Here is a 21,195-nt window from a genome sequence, read left to right as displayed (position 1 = left end):
TTCATTTTTAATGATCAAAAATCTCTGACAAAGATCCTATTGAGTTCATTGAGAACATTATGTTCATTATTGCAAATTCCTTTATGCTGTTTACAATCTTTGCTTGGAATAGACATCTGTAACATTTGCTTCAGTCTTAAATGTCTTCTTTGTGGGTAATGCTTCTTTATTCCTGCTGCTGTGCCTGTGCTTGAGTTCAGGCTAACAGCTTATATTGTGCATGTTGCCTTCTAGTATCTTGAATCCATCCCTAGTCAATGAAGTTGCTTATTTGTGCTCTACCAGGTAACTTTCAAAGAAAAGAGCGGATGAAAGAGGCTTCTGTGCATTTTATTTATTCATGAATCTTTTTTTTTTTGGTTTCTGCTGTGCTAAGGAGCATTGTATGCTTTGATAGGACACCTCACTTTCCATCTCAGCCCTGCCAATTAAGCACTGTCTAAGAACAGAGATGGAAGAAACACTAAATCAACCTTCTAATCCTGTGTAACAAACTTGTGTGCAGCTGGTGCAAAATACATCAGCGCGTCACTCCCATAATCTCGAGAGCATGTCAAGAAAACCAGCATGACATCAGCACCAGAGACCAGTCGGAGGGCCGAGCTCTTTTAACCACCCAGTCATTAGCTTAAATACATATTACACTTGAGCAGTTAAATATGACTCACCTTTAAATCAGCCACCATCAAAATGTTGTCGGTCTTTGTATTGCCAAAGGATATTTGCTCTTTTTTTTGTTTAGAATACCGTTTCAGTTGCATTTGGTCATAAATATTTAATTCCTACAAATAGTTCTTGTACATTTTGATTACTCTCTCCCTGAGTAGCGAGAGAATATCCACCCGGGTGTAACTCATCTGGTAGCCCATTTGTCAACACCCTTGTTGATACACGGCTGCTCACAGTGAAACCTCGTTATTACATATTCTAACATATCTTTAACTAATCCTTGAAAATAATGATCATGTGGCCAAAAGATGAGGTTAAAAATGCTGACTATACTTGTGTGTGTATTAAGGTAAACTAACAGTTTGAAGATACTGAAGATACTGAGCTCAGGTGTCAGGTGTCATAGTTTTGAGTCATTTTTTAATAAAGACATGTCCAAATTCTCTGATTCCAGCTTCTCAAATGTGAATATTTTCTGCATTTTTTTAGTCTTCTATGACAGTAAAAGATATCTTCAGGTTGTAGACTGTTGGACGGGACAAAAGAAGACATTTGAGGACGTCACCTTGGGCTTTGAGAAACAGTGATCGACATTTTTCACCACACATTTTATGGACCAAACAACCGATCAATTACTCAAGAACATAACAGTCAGATTAATCAATAATGAAAATAATCATTAGTTGCAGCCCTGGTCTGTGATTCAGAAAATTCACTTAGATTTGATACATTAAGGCGGTGTTATGATTTAATACATGGCCTTAGAAGGTGCCTGTTCCATTTCCAATTTGTTAAAACCTAACAAATGTAGAAAATCTCACATAAAGTTTCACATAAAGAACATCTGTGATTTAGAAAAATAAACAAAGACCATTTCAGAATGTTTCATCAGTAGGATAAACAACAAAAACAACAGCAGGGCTTTTGCCACGTAACAATAAAACCTAATATAGTGACAAAAACACAAGCTGTCACCTCCTCAGTTAAACAGCAACAATAAACATAGTAAATCATAAAATTCACTGTATATTAAAAGGGGAACCTTGTGTGGAACAACATGATACTATATGCAGTATTGTTATGCTCCTAAAATCAATATAGCTGTTGGAAAAATCATATTACTTTGACCGTGCAAGTATAGAGGAGAGGGGTTAAGATATAGACAGAAGGAGGGAAGGTAGATAATGTAATCTAGTGAATAGAAAGGCACTGGATTCATTTAAATGCAGGTGTGTGTTTGTGTGAATTTCTCATTGACAAGAGCTTGTAATCACATAGACTAGTGGACCATTGGAATGAGAAGGATTTTTTTGTTTCTGGTAGATTCACTATGCTTTTTTTGCTCAGGAAGCTTTATTGTGCATGTGGATGCGTTTGCAAAGTTCTGTATTTGCATGGCAACATTAAGTCATCCATAATACATGCAAATAGTATTCACAGTTGAAAATTTGGCTGGTAAAATAAATATTTATTTGTGTAAATATATCACATATGATGAATAATTAATCCAAAGAGATCTCTTTTCATATTTAATGCATCACCCCCAAACTTTCCAAGTGCCTTTGGCTTTGTCGTAATTGGGAACATATCCTGCATCAGACATCCTGCATTATTAGTGTCAGTTACCAGATCACACACGAGCCCGCATACAGCATGCACACGCTCGGGTGTGGTAACCATAGAAATCATGACGGAAACACAGTCGCAGTACTGATTGACACCTGAGGGTGATGATGGCAGAATGACAGCTGTGTCAAACAGAGAGAAATTTGTCATCTCCTGTGGGATAAAAGCTGTTATAATGAGTTTGTCACTGCTGTATGGAAGCAGGGAGGCGCAAAACAGCCAAATACAGCATATGTTTTTGTACAGTATGGGCTATCAGTCATTACATTGAAGCTGATACTATACAAACATGCGCAGATGTGTGTGTGTATATATATATGTATAGAGTTGCACATATTCAGAAAATATTTAAAGACATTGAGAAGTTGATGCGTAAATTGTCGAGTGAGTGTTTTCTTTCTACTTGCATTAAAAAAAGCTTGTAATAGCTTCATTTTTTCTTTTAACAGAGAGATTTAAATATCTCTCATATATAATGAAGCCTTTTTCTTCATTCTGTCTGCACTCTCTCCGCGCGCCTCGCTGTGTTTTGGTACTTGACCTAATTGTTGCTCTAGAGAGGTATCGGGACGTGACTCCAACCCACTATCAGGTAGATGTTACGCCAAGCGATGACTCGACTCGTCTTATAGCACAATGTTTCACATTTAGCCTAGACCTCGTGTCACCTTTTTGTCCTAGCGTTCTAGCACGTCACCGCTCCCTGATACAGCATGTTACATATCTATCGCTGCAGGCAGAGATAGCAAGATTTCGAATGAGCCATTAATGTTTCATGACATTCGGATGGAAAAGCGTGACATTTTCTTGTCAGATCTCCCGCTGTGAGGTCTGGATGTCACGGGTAAAGTGTTAATGGGGAAGTCATTGTGTTATCCTTGATCAAAAAATACTACACTACTTAGCAAGCCAGGGGCGGCAGAGCTGTGCATGTGCAATCTGCCGGTGATATTTAACAACGTGACTTATTTAGTGTTAATTGTAACCTTTGCAAGCAGTCAGACGCTGAAACACAAGCACACACACACACACGCATACACACACACACCCAAATCTGGAATATTATTTTACTCAGGTAGATGTTGGAGCAGTTGTTCCGGTAGAGTTTTGCAGAAGATGCAGCGCACTGTTTCTGTGACCTGATTTCCTATGACAGGAATTACTCGAGCATCCAGTCTGACACAAATACACACACACACACACACACACATCCATTTCCCTTTCAAGCTCGCTCTGCTGCTCCTCCATGTTCACTATACTGTCACAAAATGAACCTCACCTGCTTCTCACGTTCTTTTCATCCCAATCTCCACATGTTATCTTCCCATGTTTGACAGCAATGGGACATAATATACTAGCTTAAAATCTCCCACATAAAATACAGCATGCTCTATATCCTACAGATGTGTGGGTACCGTGGCACAGATTTTTCTAAAAATGTGTGTCACAATCCTGCTTTTAGTCATACACTGCACAGCCTGTTAAGCATTTCTACGTTCATCCATATTGTGTGTCTTCAGTCTGTCTTGCTATTTCACGTTTTCTCTTTAGTCTGCTGTTTTTTTTTTCTCTCTCTCTGCTTCTCTCTCCCATCTCTTTCTTCCTCCCTCACATCCCCCCCCCTGCCCTCCCCACCTCGCAAATCCTCTTTTTAATGCAAAGCTTAGGTATTCATACATGCAAATGAGCCGTAAAGCACAAAATCACAGAGATTGCCCCACAGACACACTGACACTGCAAGCACAGTGCACATTGCATCACTTACTGTAACACTTGCTGTGTGTTGGAGCATGATAAACGCATGATGGAGCGTGTGGTCTCAAAACCCTGCCGTTCTAGTTAACTCTATCTATAAGTTGTTAATTTGTGGCCGGCTCAAGACAATTGATGAGCACTTAACCTGCACCAAAAGCACCGCACTGCAGCAGCTTCTCTCTCTCTCTCTTTCTCTCTCTCTCTCTTTAGCTGTCCTTCTACACAGTTTAACAGTTCCCTCTCTCTCTCTCTCTCTCTCTCTCTCTCTCTCCCCCTGTCTATTGCCATCTCCTGATTATTTTTCTTTCTCTTGCTCCCCCTGCTGTATCTGCATTTCCACCATTTTCTATTCCTATCTCTACCCTCCTGTTTTCTCCAGTGACCTCCCTTGCTCTCCCTCCCTCGCTCTCCTTATCTGTGTTGCTCTCTTTCTTTGTGTTATATCTACAGTGTGAGGAGGCACAATTAATCCCACCCACCCCCCCAAAAACACCCCTTTTTTTTCTTCCTTTGGCTCAGAAGGTAGGGGATTGTCCAAAGAAGTGTGCATCTGTATGAGTCACTGTGTATGTATGTGTGTGTGTGTGTGTGTGTGTGTGTGTGTGTGTGTGTGTGTGTGTGTACGTGTGATAGAAGGAGACTGGTAGGGGGTGTGTAAGGAGGTGAAGAGCATTGCGTCATCGGGGGTGTGTTGAGCGGGAGGTGGGCTGAGCCGGCTGTCAATCAGTGACGTGAGTGTAGCACGTGCGTCGGTCATGGCTGGGAAGACGTTGTGCGACGGTTATCTGGCTGTAGGGGAAGAGAGCTAGAGAGAGCCGCAGCTCCCTTGCCGACGGGTTGACCGAGGGAGTGAATGTCTGTGTATGTGCGGGTGTGTGTGTGTGTGTGTGTGTGAGAGAGAGTCTGAGTCTGTGCGCATGTACATGCCGCCCGGGCTGCAACTGGAGCTGCTACCGCTGCTGCTGCCGCTGCTGCTGCTGCTGCTGCTGGTGAATAATGCAGACAGGGGAACGGAGTTTGGATAGCATGCAGGGAGCCAGATTAATAATGCATCTTGCCGGGTTACAAGCTCTGCATTAGTTAGTTTTGCTGGAACCTGTAGCTGCCTACTGTCTGCCTACCTGACTTACTGACTCCTCTCCTACCTTTTTGCCTGCCACTGCCAGCCTTTTCTACCTGACTGGCGGACTGTCTGACTTATTCAGAAAATGTCTCACTACCACTTCATCAAATGCTGTAAGTAGCCACTTAGCATCTCTTTATCTGTGCATACATGTGTGTGTGTGTGTGCATGTGTGTGTGTGCGTGCACGCGCAAGTGTACTTGAACATGCCTCAGCCATGGGTGTGTGCCTGTTGTATTACCACTTACTGTATGTGCAGGGTGTCATATACTGTGTGGGTTTACATGCTCAAGAATTCTGGTCACCTGCTGCCGACACAGCATCACAATGTAAACTTCAAATGGGTATTTGTGTGTGTGTGTGTGTATGTGTGTGTGTGTGTGTGCAGTAAGTGGGTGTGTGTGAGCTTGCTGCAGAGAGCTGCTGCAAATGTGTGAAGCTGACCGGTGAATGCGGCAGGTACGTAGCAGCAGAGGGAAAGAAAGATAAAACAGAGCCACAAAGATGCAGATCCCATGAGCGTCTGGCATATTCATAACACACTGACAGACTGACTGAGAGAGAAAGTCATTTCAGAGGGAGAAGGACAGATGGAGAGAAACTGAGGGTGATTTTTAGAGGAGCGTTGGAGAGAGCGAGGGAACGGCAGGGTTGGGAAATGGAAAAGGAGGTGAGGATAGGATGAGTGACATGTGAAGGATGTGGCCAAGTGGTGGGAAGAGTGGCGAGTAGACTTGGTGGAGGAATGAGGGAGAGTGATGCTACTTTGAGAGGTAAGAGCAAGGAAGGAGGAGAGGAAAGAAGGAGAATAAAGGAGGACAAATAAGATAATTCATTGATAGAGGTAATAAAGGCAGTCAGAAAGTCTCTCCTTGATTCTGAGAACCCTACTTGTCTCCCCTTACTACATACATTTATCTAGCCATATCCTGTATGTTTATGGTATCTGCAGCTCAATGTGTGTGTGTGTGTGTGTGTGTGTGTGTGCTATTTTCAAATTTACAAGCTCCTGCAGTGCTGTCAGTGTTATTAGCTGGAGCCTGCATGGGATGTTTCACATTCAATCAATAACTGATAGCCAGGAGATGGGATGGCAGGAGAAGAAAGCTCTTGCTTTTTTTTTTTTTTTTTTATCCCTGTCTCTCTTTAACACTGTGTCTCTTCTCAAATTCATTTAGCCCTTGTTTCCCATTTGACTCCTTGTCCTACTGTCCTTTCCCACTTTCATTCACATTCCATGTTTCTGCGTAGAGGAATTCATCACACAGCAGCAAACGTCAGTATTACTTTTGTATGTCGGTTTAGAGCAGACATTATGTCATCCTGTGGTTTTTCCATCTAACTATTGAGTGAATTTTGTGCAAAGCTTTTGAAATTAATTTGAAAAATGAACTAGTAATGATGTGTGTTTTCATCAGCTAGTTGATTTACATACTATATTCATGTGAAAAATGGGAAACTGAAGTATGTATCGATCGAGGGAAAATTCTTATTGATCTTTCCTGTCAGCTAATGTCGGCTATATTTGATGTTTCCATCTGAAAAACTGAAGCCAAAGAAATGCTCCTGGCAATGTTCTGTCTATGACAAGTCACGAGGGACAGACTTTGTATTCACAATATGTCACAGCTAAAGCCACAAGTGAACTGCCGGGCAGTTCAAGTGGAAGTTAAAGTGCAGTCGTAGTGCACTAAGCTTACATCATTATTTATTTAAGAGTACATTTGTATCACTTTATCTTTACCGATAGGATATGCTTTACTTCAGGGTGTTCAGCTGGTCTTGATAGATAATTTTTAAAAAATCCAGTATCCAGTACATAATGTTTTGTGTGTGAGTCATGTCAGCATCAATATGCCATGTTATGTGACGTCTGTCATGTGCAGGGAGTTTATGGGTTGACGCGACTATACCCTTGAATGCAGGGTGACAGAGAGTGTGAAGGATATAAGTGGCAAAACCGAAGAAAAGACAACAACAGAGTCGAGACAGAGATGGAGACAGAGAAAGAGATGCTTTGTAAATGCAACCCATCCACATTTTGTGTTGTGTAAGAGACAGAGCTATTGCGCTTTATGATATCGGCTACCTTATGTGACTTGTACTACAAGAGAGGCATAAAAAACGGCATTGAACTTGTTTACAGCCTCTCTGATTTTTCTTGTTCTGGCAAAGCTGTCTCTAATCACACTCACAGTTTACCATTAAACCTTTAATAGATCTTTAATAGATGGGATGGCAATGTCGGTTGGTGATGGCAGTGAAATTTTGATGGTCTCCAGAGGATGAAGCCTGTTTACTTTGATGATGCCCTGACTTCTCCTCTAGCGCCACCATGAAGTCGACATTTTTGTTTTTTTTAGTGAAATGTCTCAATATCTATGGGATGGATTGCCATGAAATTTGATACAGACATCCCTACTGACTTTTTCTCTAGTGCCATCATGAGGTCAAAATTTCAATTTGTCCAACGCTTTGGTTTATCTATCTAACAGTTTGCTCACCTTTTACAATGAAAAAGACAGCCTCACAGAGCCATTAGCATGGCTGTTGACTTTTAGTCTTGTTTGTACCCACTTCCACACACCTACTGAGTTATGTGCTCACAATAAATCCATGGCCATTAGACTGACACATTGGCCAAAGCTGGTCATCTGGGGTGTGCATATATGATATATATACACTCACTGGCCACTTCATTGGGTACACCTGTGCAATCTAATGCAGTCCAATACATCAACTCTGCCATAAATTCTACATTTACAAAGCTTGTACATTTTCAGTTTTTGTTGACATTGTCAGAAAGGTGATAATTCTACTTTATGTTTATTACTGAGGTCGTAGTGGCTGGCGGTGGTGTACTGGAGCGCATTATACTGAATGCTGTTTGTAATATTTTGTCCACCCCATTAACATACATGAGGGAAGCAAAATATTAGGAACACTTTTCAATACAATGCACTTAGTACATCACCACCACCCACTACAAGCTCAATAATAAACATAAAGTAGAATTAGTATAACATATACCAGTGCACCCACTGTAAAAGGAGTCTATGAACCCAGACTGAACACACAAAAGTGACATATTAGAAAGGGCTGCAAGTGTATGAGTAGAAAAAAAAGGAGGCAATAACACAGGGCTGAGGAAGCAGGACTATAGAGAGATGGAGTGGCATTATATTGAAAAAGGCAGTAGGTTGAGTGTGTTTTTGAGTTTGTATGTGTTTGTTTGCTCAATCTGCAGCCAAGTTCCTAGAAAAAAATAAAGTAGACACCTGGCATGAACAGTGTAATAATGACCCCCGTGGTGTGGAATGTGAACACAAAAGAATGTTTTTTTTTTTACATGTCTAACCAGAGCAGATGGCACTGGTGTATTGTGCAGGAGGAGTGTGTGTGTGTGTGTGTGTATGTGTGGCAAATAGGGGTGGAGGGGGCAGGTGTTTGAATGAATGTGTAGATGTATATCAAGCAGAACAAAGCACAAAGAGACACATCAGCTTCATTTGTCTGCCTGGACAGCATTGTGTCTCTCTGATAAAGATCTAGTCCAAACACACCTCAGTGCCTACAGATGAGAAACGGCAGTGTATAGGGTTGACACAAAGTAGCAACAGTCCACTTATGTCTGTTATTGATGTTTTGCTTTTCACTCTTGAGTGTTCAAAGACCTTTTGTACGTCGCTCTCTGCATATGCAAAGAGTTAAAGAGAGATGAGAAGGAGACAGAAGGGTGTGTGTGGGAAACATGGGGACAACATGTAATACTTCAAAGGTGTCCCACTAACAATACTTTTCCACCTGACGAGCAGAGCGACGTGTGCTCAGTTACATAAAGAAAAAGATGAAATACTGAGACAGAGACGTAGAGACTCGTTCAAAGAGATCAATGGAGAGACAAACTTAAAAATTAAACAAAGTGGGCACAAAAGGACAAGAGCAACAAAGGCGCAACAAAGTTGAATTTGATCAAAGAATGCGTAGGACTTAGAGACAGCAGGGCCAAAGAGAGTCTGTGAGTCAGAAAGACAAACACAACATTCACTCTGTCTCTGCTTAGACATCTTCTTCTTCATGTTCTGCTTGTCCTCTGGGCTGGCTGTGACCTGAATTTGTCAAATTGTCAATGCCATCAATGCCAGATTGTGCACTTGGTATATGAACGTATACGCACAAAGTTCCTCCATTGATGTAAGTACTTTGACTTAAAGGACTAGTGTGTAGGATTTAGTGGCATCTAGCGGTGAGGTTACAGATTGCAACCAGCTGCGTACCCCTCCTCCTCCCCTTCCAAGCATGTAGGAGAACCTGTGGTGGCCACGAAACTTGTGAAAAATGCGAAAGGCCCTCTCTAGAGCCAGTTTTGGTTTGTCTGTTCTGGGCTACTGTAGAAACATGGTGGTACAACATGTCAAGCTTCGTCAAAGAGGATCCGCTCCTTATGTAGATATAAAGGGCTCATTCTAAGGTAACAAAAACACAACACCATTCCGCTAGATGCTACTGAATTCTACACACTGCACCTTTAACCCTTACCTCAAATAACTTATGTAATACATTTTTCATTCGTTAAGTGTGTACTTTTACCTGTGCACACTCAGTGAATCTGCAGTCTGCTGACTACACAAGCAGTGCTGTACATCCTAATCATCCAAGCAGACCATAATAGGTTTAGCTGCTGCTGCGCGATCAGATCTGTTTGGCGAAGTTCCACTGAGAGACTATGAGATAGAGATTATGCAGAGTCAGGAGAATCACTACACATTATCGGGATAGGAGAACCAACACACAAAATGCTGTGATGCTTCTCTCAACTGGCCCCGGGGCCAACAGACACAGCAAATATCCTTTACAGTAAATATGCTAAATGATTGCCCACACACACACACACACAACTGGGTAAGCTGCATGCAAAAAACAGACACAAAAACACACATGAATGCACACAAAACAAAACAAGAGATATTCAAACACAGTTCAGCCTGGAGGTAAAGCTCACAGGTTTATTGTGGTTTATGATCTGAGCCTTGTGTTGTTAGCTCAGTATCAACTTGTATTAGAGTAAACACTTGGGATGAAAGTGTTTTCACTGATTAACCCATCTGTCTTCCTCGTTCTTGCTATTGCATGGACAGCTTGCCACCAGAACTTAAAGCAACATTATGCAACTATTTTACCTTAAAATAACAGCTTCAAAATCATTTTGATGGTACACTGACTTATAGGGAATAGGGGAGAATGGCTTCTTTCATTCCCACTCCACGCCACCGAACGCCTGTTCTGGCACTATGTAAGGTGGGTTGAGCAGGTATGATCAGTAGTTACCTGGATGTAACTCCAGTTCTATGAGTACATGCGGATTGATCCTCAGCTAATAAGCAACAGCTGGCTCGCCTGATGAGCCCTTTGGTGAATTACAATCACTTGTTATCTTGTCAATATGTAACTATATCGTTATCAATAGAACTAATATACATACTAGCAGCCACCGGACTGTATTTTCAGCAGTGTGTGAAGATGATGTGGATCGTAATGTAATTCAGTCAGTATAATGCTAGCTGTTAGCAACTACATTTTAGCACACAGCTGCTATGGATTCAGATGTTGACGATCACGGAAATCAGATCAGCCAGAAGCACAGTTAGGGATGTCACAACAGTAACCCTGTGTCTAGACCGTCTGCATGTCTACACAGGAGGCGTCCAGGTTTCCTGTGTAGACACAGACGCAGCACTCACTGCTGCTGCTGCTCTGCTAAACCTGCTGCTCATGCTACGCTTGCGATCTAGACGTTGCATAAGTGTTGAAATCTGCTTCCCTTTAAATGGTGCTCCTTCATGTTATAATAGTGCGATACCCTCACTGCTCATATTTCAACAGAATTAAATGCACCAGTGTCCTGTAATTACCATTTGTGGCAGCAGAGGCTGCTGTTGCTGCTGCTAAGCAGAAGTTATATAGTCTTGCTTTAAATGGAAACAATTCATGTATAAATAAATTACATGTATTTATTTGTCTTGCTGTCTCTCTTTGTCTTACCAGGTTGTTTCCAGCTATGTAATGTCTTTCGTCAGAACATGGAGATAGACCAGTGTCTGCTGGAGTCTCTCCCCATTGGCCAGCGCCAGCGGCTGGTCAGGAGGATGCGCTGTGACCAAATAAGGGCATACTACGAAAGGGAAAAGAGCCTTCAGCGCCAGCAGGGTGGAATCAAGGTCCGAGCCCCACCCAACCACCGCAAGAAGCACCGCGTTCGCTTTAGCCTCGCCGATGTCATACAGGATGCCATCATTCGCCATGACGACAAAGAAGGTGTGTGTTTGTAGGTGTATGTCTGTTTGTCGTTGTGTGCAGAGATAGTAGTGTGTGTGGATGTGTACACAGTAAACATTTGAGGGTGAGCGCAGGATGCCAGATTTGCAGTGTTGGCACACCTACAGTATATTGTCTGTCACAACCTGTTAAATTTTCTGACACACATACACAGCAGTAGGACAAAACAGTGCTGCTGTCTGCAGGTCACACGATTTGTTCTGCTGGAAGCTTGCCACTCAACTAGGAGAACTGAGTGGAGCTCTTATCCTTATACAAACAGCTCTCAATGACAAAATAATGTAGTAGGTATGACAGTGCCTGCTGTTGTAAGCAAACTGTTATTCCACAGAATGGCTGTCACTTTTTTTCTTGGAGTCTAGGTAAAAGAGGCCCATTGGCTTTTTGTCACCTTCACCATTCAGTGCCAGAGTCAAGGGATGCCAAAAGTAACAAAATGCCAATAGTAACAATAGAGCATATGACACAGCTTTTGTGTAAGTCTTTCTGTAAACTAGTGCTACATACTATGATATAATAGGTCACTTGCTTGGTTGCTTGACCTCGCTGACAGCCACAAACAGTATAGTTTGCAGAATTGATATAAAATTGTTCACAGTTCCATGTGACTTATAGTATATAGTATATTTGGTGGTGCAATTAAAAGCAGACACAAGTAATTAAAAATATTTGATGAACCTTCCCCATTTGCCCTGAAAAATTATTTTAAAAGTCTTTGTATTTGTTACTGCCTTTGTGTGGAGTGGTCTTCATGTTCATTTATATATCCATTGTCAGACTCGTCATCGGGGGGATCTATTGACAGTTGAGCAAAACTATGAGAGCTTTTCTCAGGCAGACAGTAAATCATATTTGCCCTCGGGCTTGGGGTTTAAGCAGGACTGCACCTTGCTCCCAGTAAAGACTTTCAAATACTCACGGTGTTTTTGTAAGATCAGATAGTGAATAAACTCATAAGATTCAAGAGGTCTTCACACTTCATTTTAAAGGGCATTGATTTTCATCCAATCTTACCATGTTTCTTTTTGTCTATGCCAATCATTTGCCAGTCATTTATGCAGCTGTCCGGGTGTATCTGTGTCAGTTCTACTAGCTGTCTTTGCAGGTCACTGTGTTAATCTCTGCTCCCTGGCTGCCAGTGAGGTTCAGCTGGGGTCTGTGGGAGCAGCTGGTGTGCCATTGCAACAGCCAGACTAAAACCAGGGTTCCTTGGCTTGGCATGAATCAGACCTGCTACCCCTCTGTCTAATGCCTACCTACCAGCCATGGCACTGAACTGGTACCAGGCTACTGTTTGCTTTGCTATGGGAAGACCTCTCGACCTTTGAATGTTATTCAAGGCAAGAACTGGATCTGGATTAAAGAAATAGTAGACTTATGTACAGCAGTCCCTGCATAAGGGACAGATTCACTTCTAACAGATAAGTTGAGTCAAGGGACTGCTTGAAAGCTTTATGATCTATTCATGTAATGTCGGCCTGTCTGCATTACTTTGTCTAGGTCTTTGTGAGGCCTCGTGGGGTCTATCCAAAACCACTTTTAGGTAATACTGGGGTTGGGTAGGTCAGCACTTGCTACATCTGGACAATGGTTCTTGAGCATTCAAGAGGTGCTCATGTGCAGAATGATAGGTTTTTCTCACCATTGCTGCCTTGAGTTAGCCTCTTTTTGTACAGAGTGATAGGATTTGCCTCAGGCTTGGACCCTCCCCAGAGTAATGTGTGAACATTTCTGGATCTTTTCCTCACTACAGAAGTATTTTAAGAGAAGAGGGAATATGTAAACAGCGAGAGCCTGGGGGTTAATCTGGTGGATAGGGGTAAAAGTGCAACTGAAAGGGATTTGCAGTTGTAACTCATTGACAATTCCAGTGTAACTAAATCTCTCGTCTAGAAAGTAGACCTCAACAGAAATATTAAACAGCATACATTAGTGCTGATTTCCTCTTCATAAATGATTCAGGCAGTTTCACCACGTCTATATCAGATACAACGACCAGAAAAATTGGATATCTTGATTAAGTTATGCTCTCGATATTATTGTTAAAGATCAACACGTTTTAAGAATATTTTGAAAATACTTTGATTAATAATTTGTGTCTTATATAGTTTTTCCACAAAAAAGTTCAAGTACCTAGTTAGAAATTCTTGAAATTACATCAGCTCCTTCTCTCTCATTAAAAAATCCTGAATCTATGAATGTGCAAATAAACTTAATTTCAATAGTTTAAGTGTTTCCATGTCACACTTGTGTAAGTTGCATATTGGAAAACTGTTGGCTCCAAACCAGTTGTGATACCAAAAATCACGCTTGTAGATACACGCCTTAAACTCACATTTAAAGTAAGCACAGAGAAACTTTCCCCCCTTCAGCAGATGAACGTGAAAACAGCCTTTTAGCGTCAAACGCTGCACATACATCATTCTGCACAGTGAAGCTCAAACATCTAAGTGAGGTAACAACAAGCAAAACACATTTTTGAGTGGAGTGGCACTTTAAATATCTCATGGGTCCCTTCAAGTGTGAAGTGTGAAATGAGACTGCTAGACTGTGTCAATAGAGTGTTAGAGGCCAACAAAAATCAACGCCTCTTTGCTGATAGACAATGATATCTTTAACATTGCAATTATCTCGAATGAACTGTGCATGTCTCAACTTGATTAGTTTTCACATTTTTAGCGTGTCCCCAGATGGTGCTGATTGATGAAAAAAAATTGATGGAAAGACATTTTGGTGACTCATCATTATTAAGAAGTGAGTGTGCAAGAGAGAAAATGAGAGATTAGCTAAATGAGACTCGGGGAGAAAACGACTAAAGAAACAAAGAGGCTGGGAAGAAATGGATTGACAGAGATAGAAAGAGAGACAGTGAACCTTTGTTATGTTCTAATTAAAGCCTGATTTTAGCGAGCTGGCTTCAGGATTAGATTCATGGATGCAGAAGCTCAGTCTGCTGACAAGGCAGCAAACATACACTGTCATACAAGGATTTATTTTCTTATCGGTTTGCTTGGACTGGAAATAAGAGCAAGGAGAATGAGATGAGGAGAAGCAGAGTAAAAGAGGAAAGGATGAACACAATGGGAAAACTGGCAAGAGAAAGAAATCGAAAGGCAGCAGGAAAGAAACATCCAGTCCGGGAGGATATTGTACCGTAGCGTTAAGGTGAAAAAAGAGCACACAACCCTATAGTAAAATAGAGGCATGCCATACCTCATCCTCCTTCTTTTTTTCCTATCTGACATATGCAAACATCTGGCTCACTTGCCTGGTGACATTTGGTGAAAATTGCTTTTCCCAAACCTATCTCTTAACTTCATCAAAGTGAGACACAAGTGGAATGGCAGCAGCTGTTGCCCTTACAGCTATGGAACTTACAATCATTTTTTATTATGTCTTCCCTTTTCAACAGAATAATGATATGAAGTATGACATTTTGGTGTACGTGGTTCTTACCGAGGTGACAATTCCTGGTAAAACAAAATGTGAAAAAATTCAAAGCAGCAATTAAGGTAAATTTAAGATGACTGTATTTTTAAGGAGAGGAGTTTTCCTAAGTCATCTAATGGTAATGAGACATTTGTTATTGACAGTATAAAGCTGACTATTACCATCACCTGTTTCCAGTAACTTGTTTGCATCCTGAGCCCTCTGATGCATCTTTTGTATAAATATATGTTAAACCATTTGACATTGTTTAGTTTCAGTATTATCATGGAGTTCTTGTGTATTCGTGTGTGTATATGTGTGCATGTGCGTGTATGGTTGCCTCTAGAGTGTCTGTCAAACCGTTTGTCAGTCCAATATTTTGGTCCAGAGTGAAATATCTTGACAGCCTTTGGATTCATAGTCATGAAAGACATTCACAGCCCCCACAGAATGAATTTTTTTATCCCCTGACTTTTTATCTAGCACAGTCCTCAGATCACACATCAAGTTTTTTCCCACTGATACTAAAGGTCATCCATACTATCCAATCACAAACACTTCCAATTTTCTTAATGGGGATGCCGTACCAAGCCAGCAGCAGTGCTGATGGGGATTGCACCCAGTCACTGCGGTAATGCGCGAGTGCTTCTTCCCCCGTGCCTGTGTTGTGTGTATGTGTGTGTGAGAGAGAGTGAGTGCTTATTATGCGTCAAGAGGTTAAGATATCCTGGCACTTTATGGAAGTGTAATTACTGTATGTGTGCATGCACATACACAAAGAGTTGTCTGAATAGCCACCTACCATTATTGATCAGTATGTATAGATCCATCCTGCAGGCGCAGAACAGTGACTCACAGACTCTGAGTAGTTCTTCATAGTGAGGAAGGGAGGCAGCAGAAGTCATAGTAATAACTTCCAGTCTTGTGTGGTGTTTTGGTAGCCTGGTGTCGCCAGACTAATTCGCTAATAAAACATGAGTTTTGCAGATTCGTCTGGTTCCCAGGCCAGTGTTTTGGAGCTCTGCTTTACACATAATTCATAAAATTAAATTATAGCATTGCTATAATTGCTATATATCCACATAGCACCTTTAAATCATTTTTGTTGATGCAGTCCCTACCCCGGATCAGTGCCGTGGAGCCTCTGAAAAATCTGATTTTCAGGAACATCAAACTGGCCTTTGTCCTGGCAAATCAAGGGCCTAAATAACTCAAAACTGTGTGACAAGGTGGCACTACTCCTCATATTCATTTTAGTCCTCAGTATTGGATGAACCCAAATCAATATTTATATGTTCATACTGTACATTTATATAATTTGTCTCAATCTCAATTTAGTATAGCATCAGGATTAAACAAATCATAATTTTCCTGTGAAAAGAAACACTTCCAGTAGCCTTTCTTGTCTATGTGGAGAAGAACTATATAATCCTAAAATTACTTCGACCTTCTATTTTCCACATGTGGCTGTTCTCACAGCCAGTTTTTGACACAAAGCATAAGGAAATTCAGTTAAATCCTGCACAAAGGGAGCACTAGTGTGTTACTGTCCTGCAATGAATTTAATGTCTTTCAGTCTCTGTCAGTCAGATAATGTGTGAAGAGTGCATGCAGATTAAGGTAAGACTGTATCTTTCTCTACATTCTGTTATATGCTTTGTCTTTTTCAAAGGAAATGATATTCCCTAGACACCTGTTGTAGTTGTGGTGGACGTGTTGGACAGCACCACAGCTGAAGTGGAAAATCAATGTACCACTCAGTATCCTGTGCTGTAGTCTGAACCTAAAGACATTTAGCTGTCTGTTATTTATCAGTCAGCTGGCTGTCACCACCTCACATCTATCCAACACTCAGGTGTCCTCTTCAGTGGAGAAAACATGTCACACTGTTACTGCAAGCCACTTGAGATTATATATATATATATAATCTCCCCAAATGATAAAACATAAACCAGAGAGGGAAGTGAAGAAAAAGAGAAATACGAATGTGATATTTCTCTGCAGTAGAGCATGCTGGGATTAAAGGAATGTCAGACACCTATCATGTTTTTGACAGAACGGGGCCCAGGCCTACAGACATGGTAGAAAAAGATGTCTTGATATCTTTTGCCGGAATCCAATTTAAAACCTTACGATTCTGCTAAAGCAGGGAGCACTTTAATGTAAAATACATCATCGTCCAGCATATTAACACTTTTCACTGGCAGTGTAGTTTATCTGAGCTCATGATGTTAAACCTTTGGTTCACTTGATGACTCTGCAGCGCTTCTTTTAGAGGTTTGGTGGTAGCTAATGAGCGGCTCAGCTGCAGCACATTACACAGCATGTAAATGTACTCGCAAATGTCACTTCGGTTTGGTTGGATGCTGGTGTGGTCCTTACTCTTCAATACCATTACTAACAGCTGTCTGTCCATGTCATGTAGGCTAAGGGCACAAGTTTGTTTACTTTGTCTCTTTCCTCATTCCCTACGGTGTAACACCAGCAATCTGGTAGCCTGCCAGCTGCTGTCAACCAAACTCAAGACAGCAACATGTCCTTCCTGCTGGCTGAGACAAAACGAATATTTCTGATCTTAAGACCTTTTTTCTTCCTTTTATAATAATAAAAAAATACATTAAACAAATAAGTTGACCATTTCTTTTGACTGCGTGTATTTGCTGTAAAGGTATTGTATGGTTACAGAGACTGAAATCCATAAAGTGTGCCTGAACAAGTGCATAGGAGATGCATGGCCCAACTTACAGAACACATCATAAGATTATCTCTCTTTAGAGTTCAGTATTATTGGAAAACTGTGCAATATCTTTTTTCATCAGGATAGAAACAAAGGAAAAATTTCGTAGCTCATTTCAGAAACATGGGGCAGTGAGGTGAGACTGGGCTTCTTGTGACTATGACTGTGTGATAAGGACTGAAGAGACAGATGCATTTATAAACGTGAGGGATTTGAACAGAATCTCATATTGAGCTGCCAAGGAATGATGCTTTACATGAGAGGAATATGTTTGGAAACTAGAGGAAGAAAATTGGCAATCCTTCAGTGAAGTGACACTATGGAGCATGCATTAAAGGGATCTTATCAAATTCATGGAACATCACGGTCCAGTAAAATAAGGAAAAGCCGAAGAATCGAAAAGACAGGCTGATGATAATACAAGTACATTTAATCTTGCACTTAATCTGTAGAACATGCTCGTCCAGCATGTGCATGATTCAAGAAGTTCACATTCAACAAAAAATAGTGTTATTATCACTCATGACTTGCTGTGGAGGTAAGTAATATTTCTCTCTTAGAGATAGATGTTGTATTCAGGTCTTACCTGAACACACAGACTGAATGAATTAATGAATGAATGACAGCAGCATTGATGTTGAGGCCAGCAGAAGATTCATTAGGAATCTGACAGCTCTTTTATAGCTTTATGTAATATTACCTTGTTAAAATGTAGAGCTGTGGAGAAATTTTGCACTTATTTCCTAGTAAAGGAGGGCCAGTGAAGTCTTTAAGGTTGGGTTTATCACAGAATGGATATATACAGGAGGTACCTGCAGTAGAGCATCTAGTTCGATCTAGCAGTTGAGTCAGTCTATACCTTATTTAGGCTTCTTGCTCTTGTCCTCTTATGCTCTCTCTCTCTCTCTCGTTTCCACACTCCCTACCAGTTCCCATCTGGTTGCCATGGAAACTACACATATGTCTCTAACAGCTGTTTTGCAATTTTCCACAAAATGACAGCCAATTTAGATTTGCTCCTACTCTCCATTTCCCTATCAGCCTCTTGATAAAGACACACGTGCAGGCATGCACACACACATGCCAACACATGCAACCAAAGCTTGAGATCATAGCATATAGCATAGCATAGCATACAATCAAACACTAACTGACATAAAGATTTAGTATAGAGAAAAAAATGGCATATAGCTGCTTTACTGTACTTGTATATATCATTCAGTGGACATAAATCTCCATGTTGACCAGTGTTGCTTTTCACTTTTATCTACATTACTGCACAGATAAACATTGCCATTCTTTAAACCTACAGTACCACCTAAATACACTTTGAACCCTCTAAATATAGCTCTTAATCAGGTACTTTCCCCCTGTTTACAAATGTTCATGAGTTATTACTTTTTTAAGTTTACCACTGAATAAACTGTATAATATAATGACACCTTTATTTTACTATAGAATTGGCACTCCAGCCTGTCTTTATGGTGTTTATCACCTTAAACCAATCAGTTTGGTTGACTAAACTGCCATGTTGTCGTTTCATCAGATTCAGAGCTTTAGGAAGAAAATAGCCATTTATATCCATTCAACTTTCTGAGTGGCTTTACCCTATTTGTTAAAATCTTTTTGACTCATACACTAGTTGGAATTGCTGAGAACAGGGCCTGTATTCATCCTAAGGCTAAAAATAAGGGGCATGTCAGTCCTAACATTTAGATTCCTGTGTACATTTTTGGTGTAAGAGTAATTCACAATTAATAAATAAAAAATAATATTGACTAGTTTGAGTGAGAGATAGTCTAGAGGACTCCCAAGACTCACAATCAGTCAGCTACTGCCGGCGCTTTGACTTATTCCATCAGTTTTTTTGGAAAATACAACAATAATGAACCTTTTAAAAATATATTTGGATGGATGACAAATTAATAAAGATCCAGTCAGCTCATCAACAAGTCAGAACAATTCAATCACATTGAAGACGATGGTCTGTCTGGAAACACTGTAAAAGTGTTGTTTGTAGCGCTGATGAACTTGAAATATATGGATAATAGTTGAATTATCCATCAAAAACAAATCCAACAAAAAACTCTTCAGACTCCACTTTGTCCTGCCATTTAGGAGGACGTCTAGTGGTGACAGAAAATGCTTTGTGAAAATAGCCCCAGATTTACATTGTCAAGCTATGAGATAGCTTACACTGATCTTAAAAGGAAATAGTTTGAAATGTAAATCTATGTACAGTATAGTTTACCGCACTCCCTCCGTACTCCACACGGTAGAAACTTGGGCCTCCTACACAGACTGCAACAGTGGTTGGTCATCACGAATCTGCCAATAGTACAACAGTACTATTGATTCCTTTTCACAACATTCCCAGGCAGACGCTTTGTTTTTTTCTTTTACTGCCTCAGGGTCAATTTGTAGTTCTTGACCTTCGACCTCTCTTTAGACACATTCAATAATGTGCCATAAAACTCAGACAGGTTCTTCTGTCAAGATCTAACACTAACAGGCTCTAACTGATAGGAGGTTTTGCAGACCAGAAAATGTCTTAATTACTGACTGACTATCTTTTTGGTCACTGTTTATTATTCTTTAGCAGCAATCATGCTGACGTCTCGCCTGCTTAAAGATTTCACATTCACTAATGAGCAGCCCTGTGATATAAGACAGGAAAGCTAGAGCATTATCTATTCCCTGGTAGCTACTTAAGCATTAGATAAGCCTTAATTGGAGGTTTACAGTCCTGAGCCCCTACAGTATGTTGAGGAGATTGAAGATAATTGTGCTGATTGACTCCAAGGTTGGCCAGTTTGTTTCTACTCAACCATTTAAAGGCCATTAAGCTCTGAGGGCCATTAGACAAATGGGAAAATATCTGTGTACTGTACAGTATGTGTTTGGTCAGTTTAGTATGTGTGCACGTTAGGTTCTGAAATGATTTGGCAGTTAATTATTTAGGTAGTTTACAGAAAATGAACTGGTGACAATTGTGATAATTTATACATATGTAAGTAATAAAAAAATCTCTTCATATCTTTGTAAATAGAATCTCTTTCGGTATTTGACTGTTACAGACAAAATAAGCAATTCGTTAACCTCAATTTAGGCTCTGATGACGATGATGATGGACAATTATTTTTACATTTCTCAGAGTAAAATATTGAATTCAAATAGTTTGAATGATGAAGTGCAGCCCTAATGTGTACATGGGGTTGAGGGTGCAATCGCATTCATGACTGCGTGCACATTGGACATGGTCATGTTTGTTTGAGAATTTAAATGTGTACATGATTCCAGCAAATCAAACTTATATACAGTAGATACATACATATACACATTTTGGTGGCTACAGTTTATGGTGCTGTTGAAATATATTGTTAAATTATTGGTCAACTTAAATGGGTGTTTCAATGGCTGCTGCCAATATTTATATATATATATATATATATATATAAAATGCCAATATAACACAAAATTGATGAATTTAAATGAACATTTATCACTAATGTTATTGTCT

General features: G+C 40.5%; 1 protein-coding gene across 6 annotated transcripts in view; it reads left to right on the top strand.

Moving 5' to 3' along the window:
• myo16 (myosin XVI) overlaps positions 1 to 21,195 on the top strand; it is a 109,479-nt gene that overhangs the window by 16,262 nt on the left and 72,022 nt on the right. For 4 of the 6 annotated variants that reach the window (XM_044365911.1, XM_044365908.1, XM_044365910.1 and 1 more), the window contains one exon: positions 11,219 to 11,488. In XM_044365911.1, the coding sequence (XP_044221846.1) occupies positions 11,254 to 11,488 (235 nt within the window). In that variant the 5' untranslated portion in view covers positions 11,219 to 11,253. Of the gene's footprint in view, positions 1 to 4,819; positions 5,287 to 11,218; positions 11,489 to 21,195 lie in introns of those variants that run through there. The other 2 variants (XR_006405997.1, XM_044365907.1) reach the window with 2 other exon arrangements.

The sequence above is a fragment of the Thunnus albacares genome, chromosome 11 (genome assembly GCF_914725855.1).
Source record: "Thunnus albacares chromosome 11, fThuAlb1.1, whole genome shotgun sequence".
In the NCBI taxonomy this organism is placed as follows: Eukaryota; Metazoa; Chordata; class Actinopteri; order Scombriformes; family Scombridae; genus Thunnus; species Thunnus albacares.
Note: the sequence above shows the minus strand (reverse complement) of the source record. Positions and strands in the feature narration are given on the sequence as shown.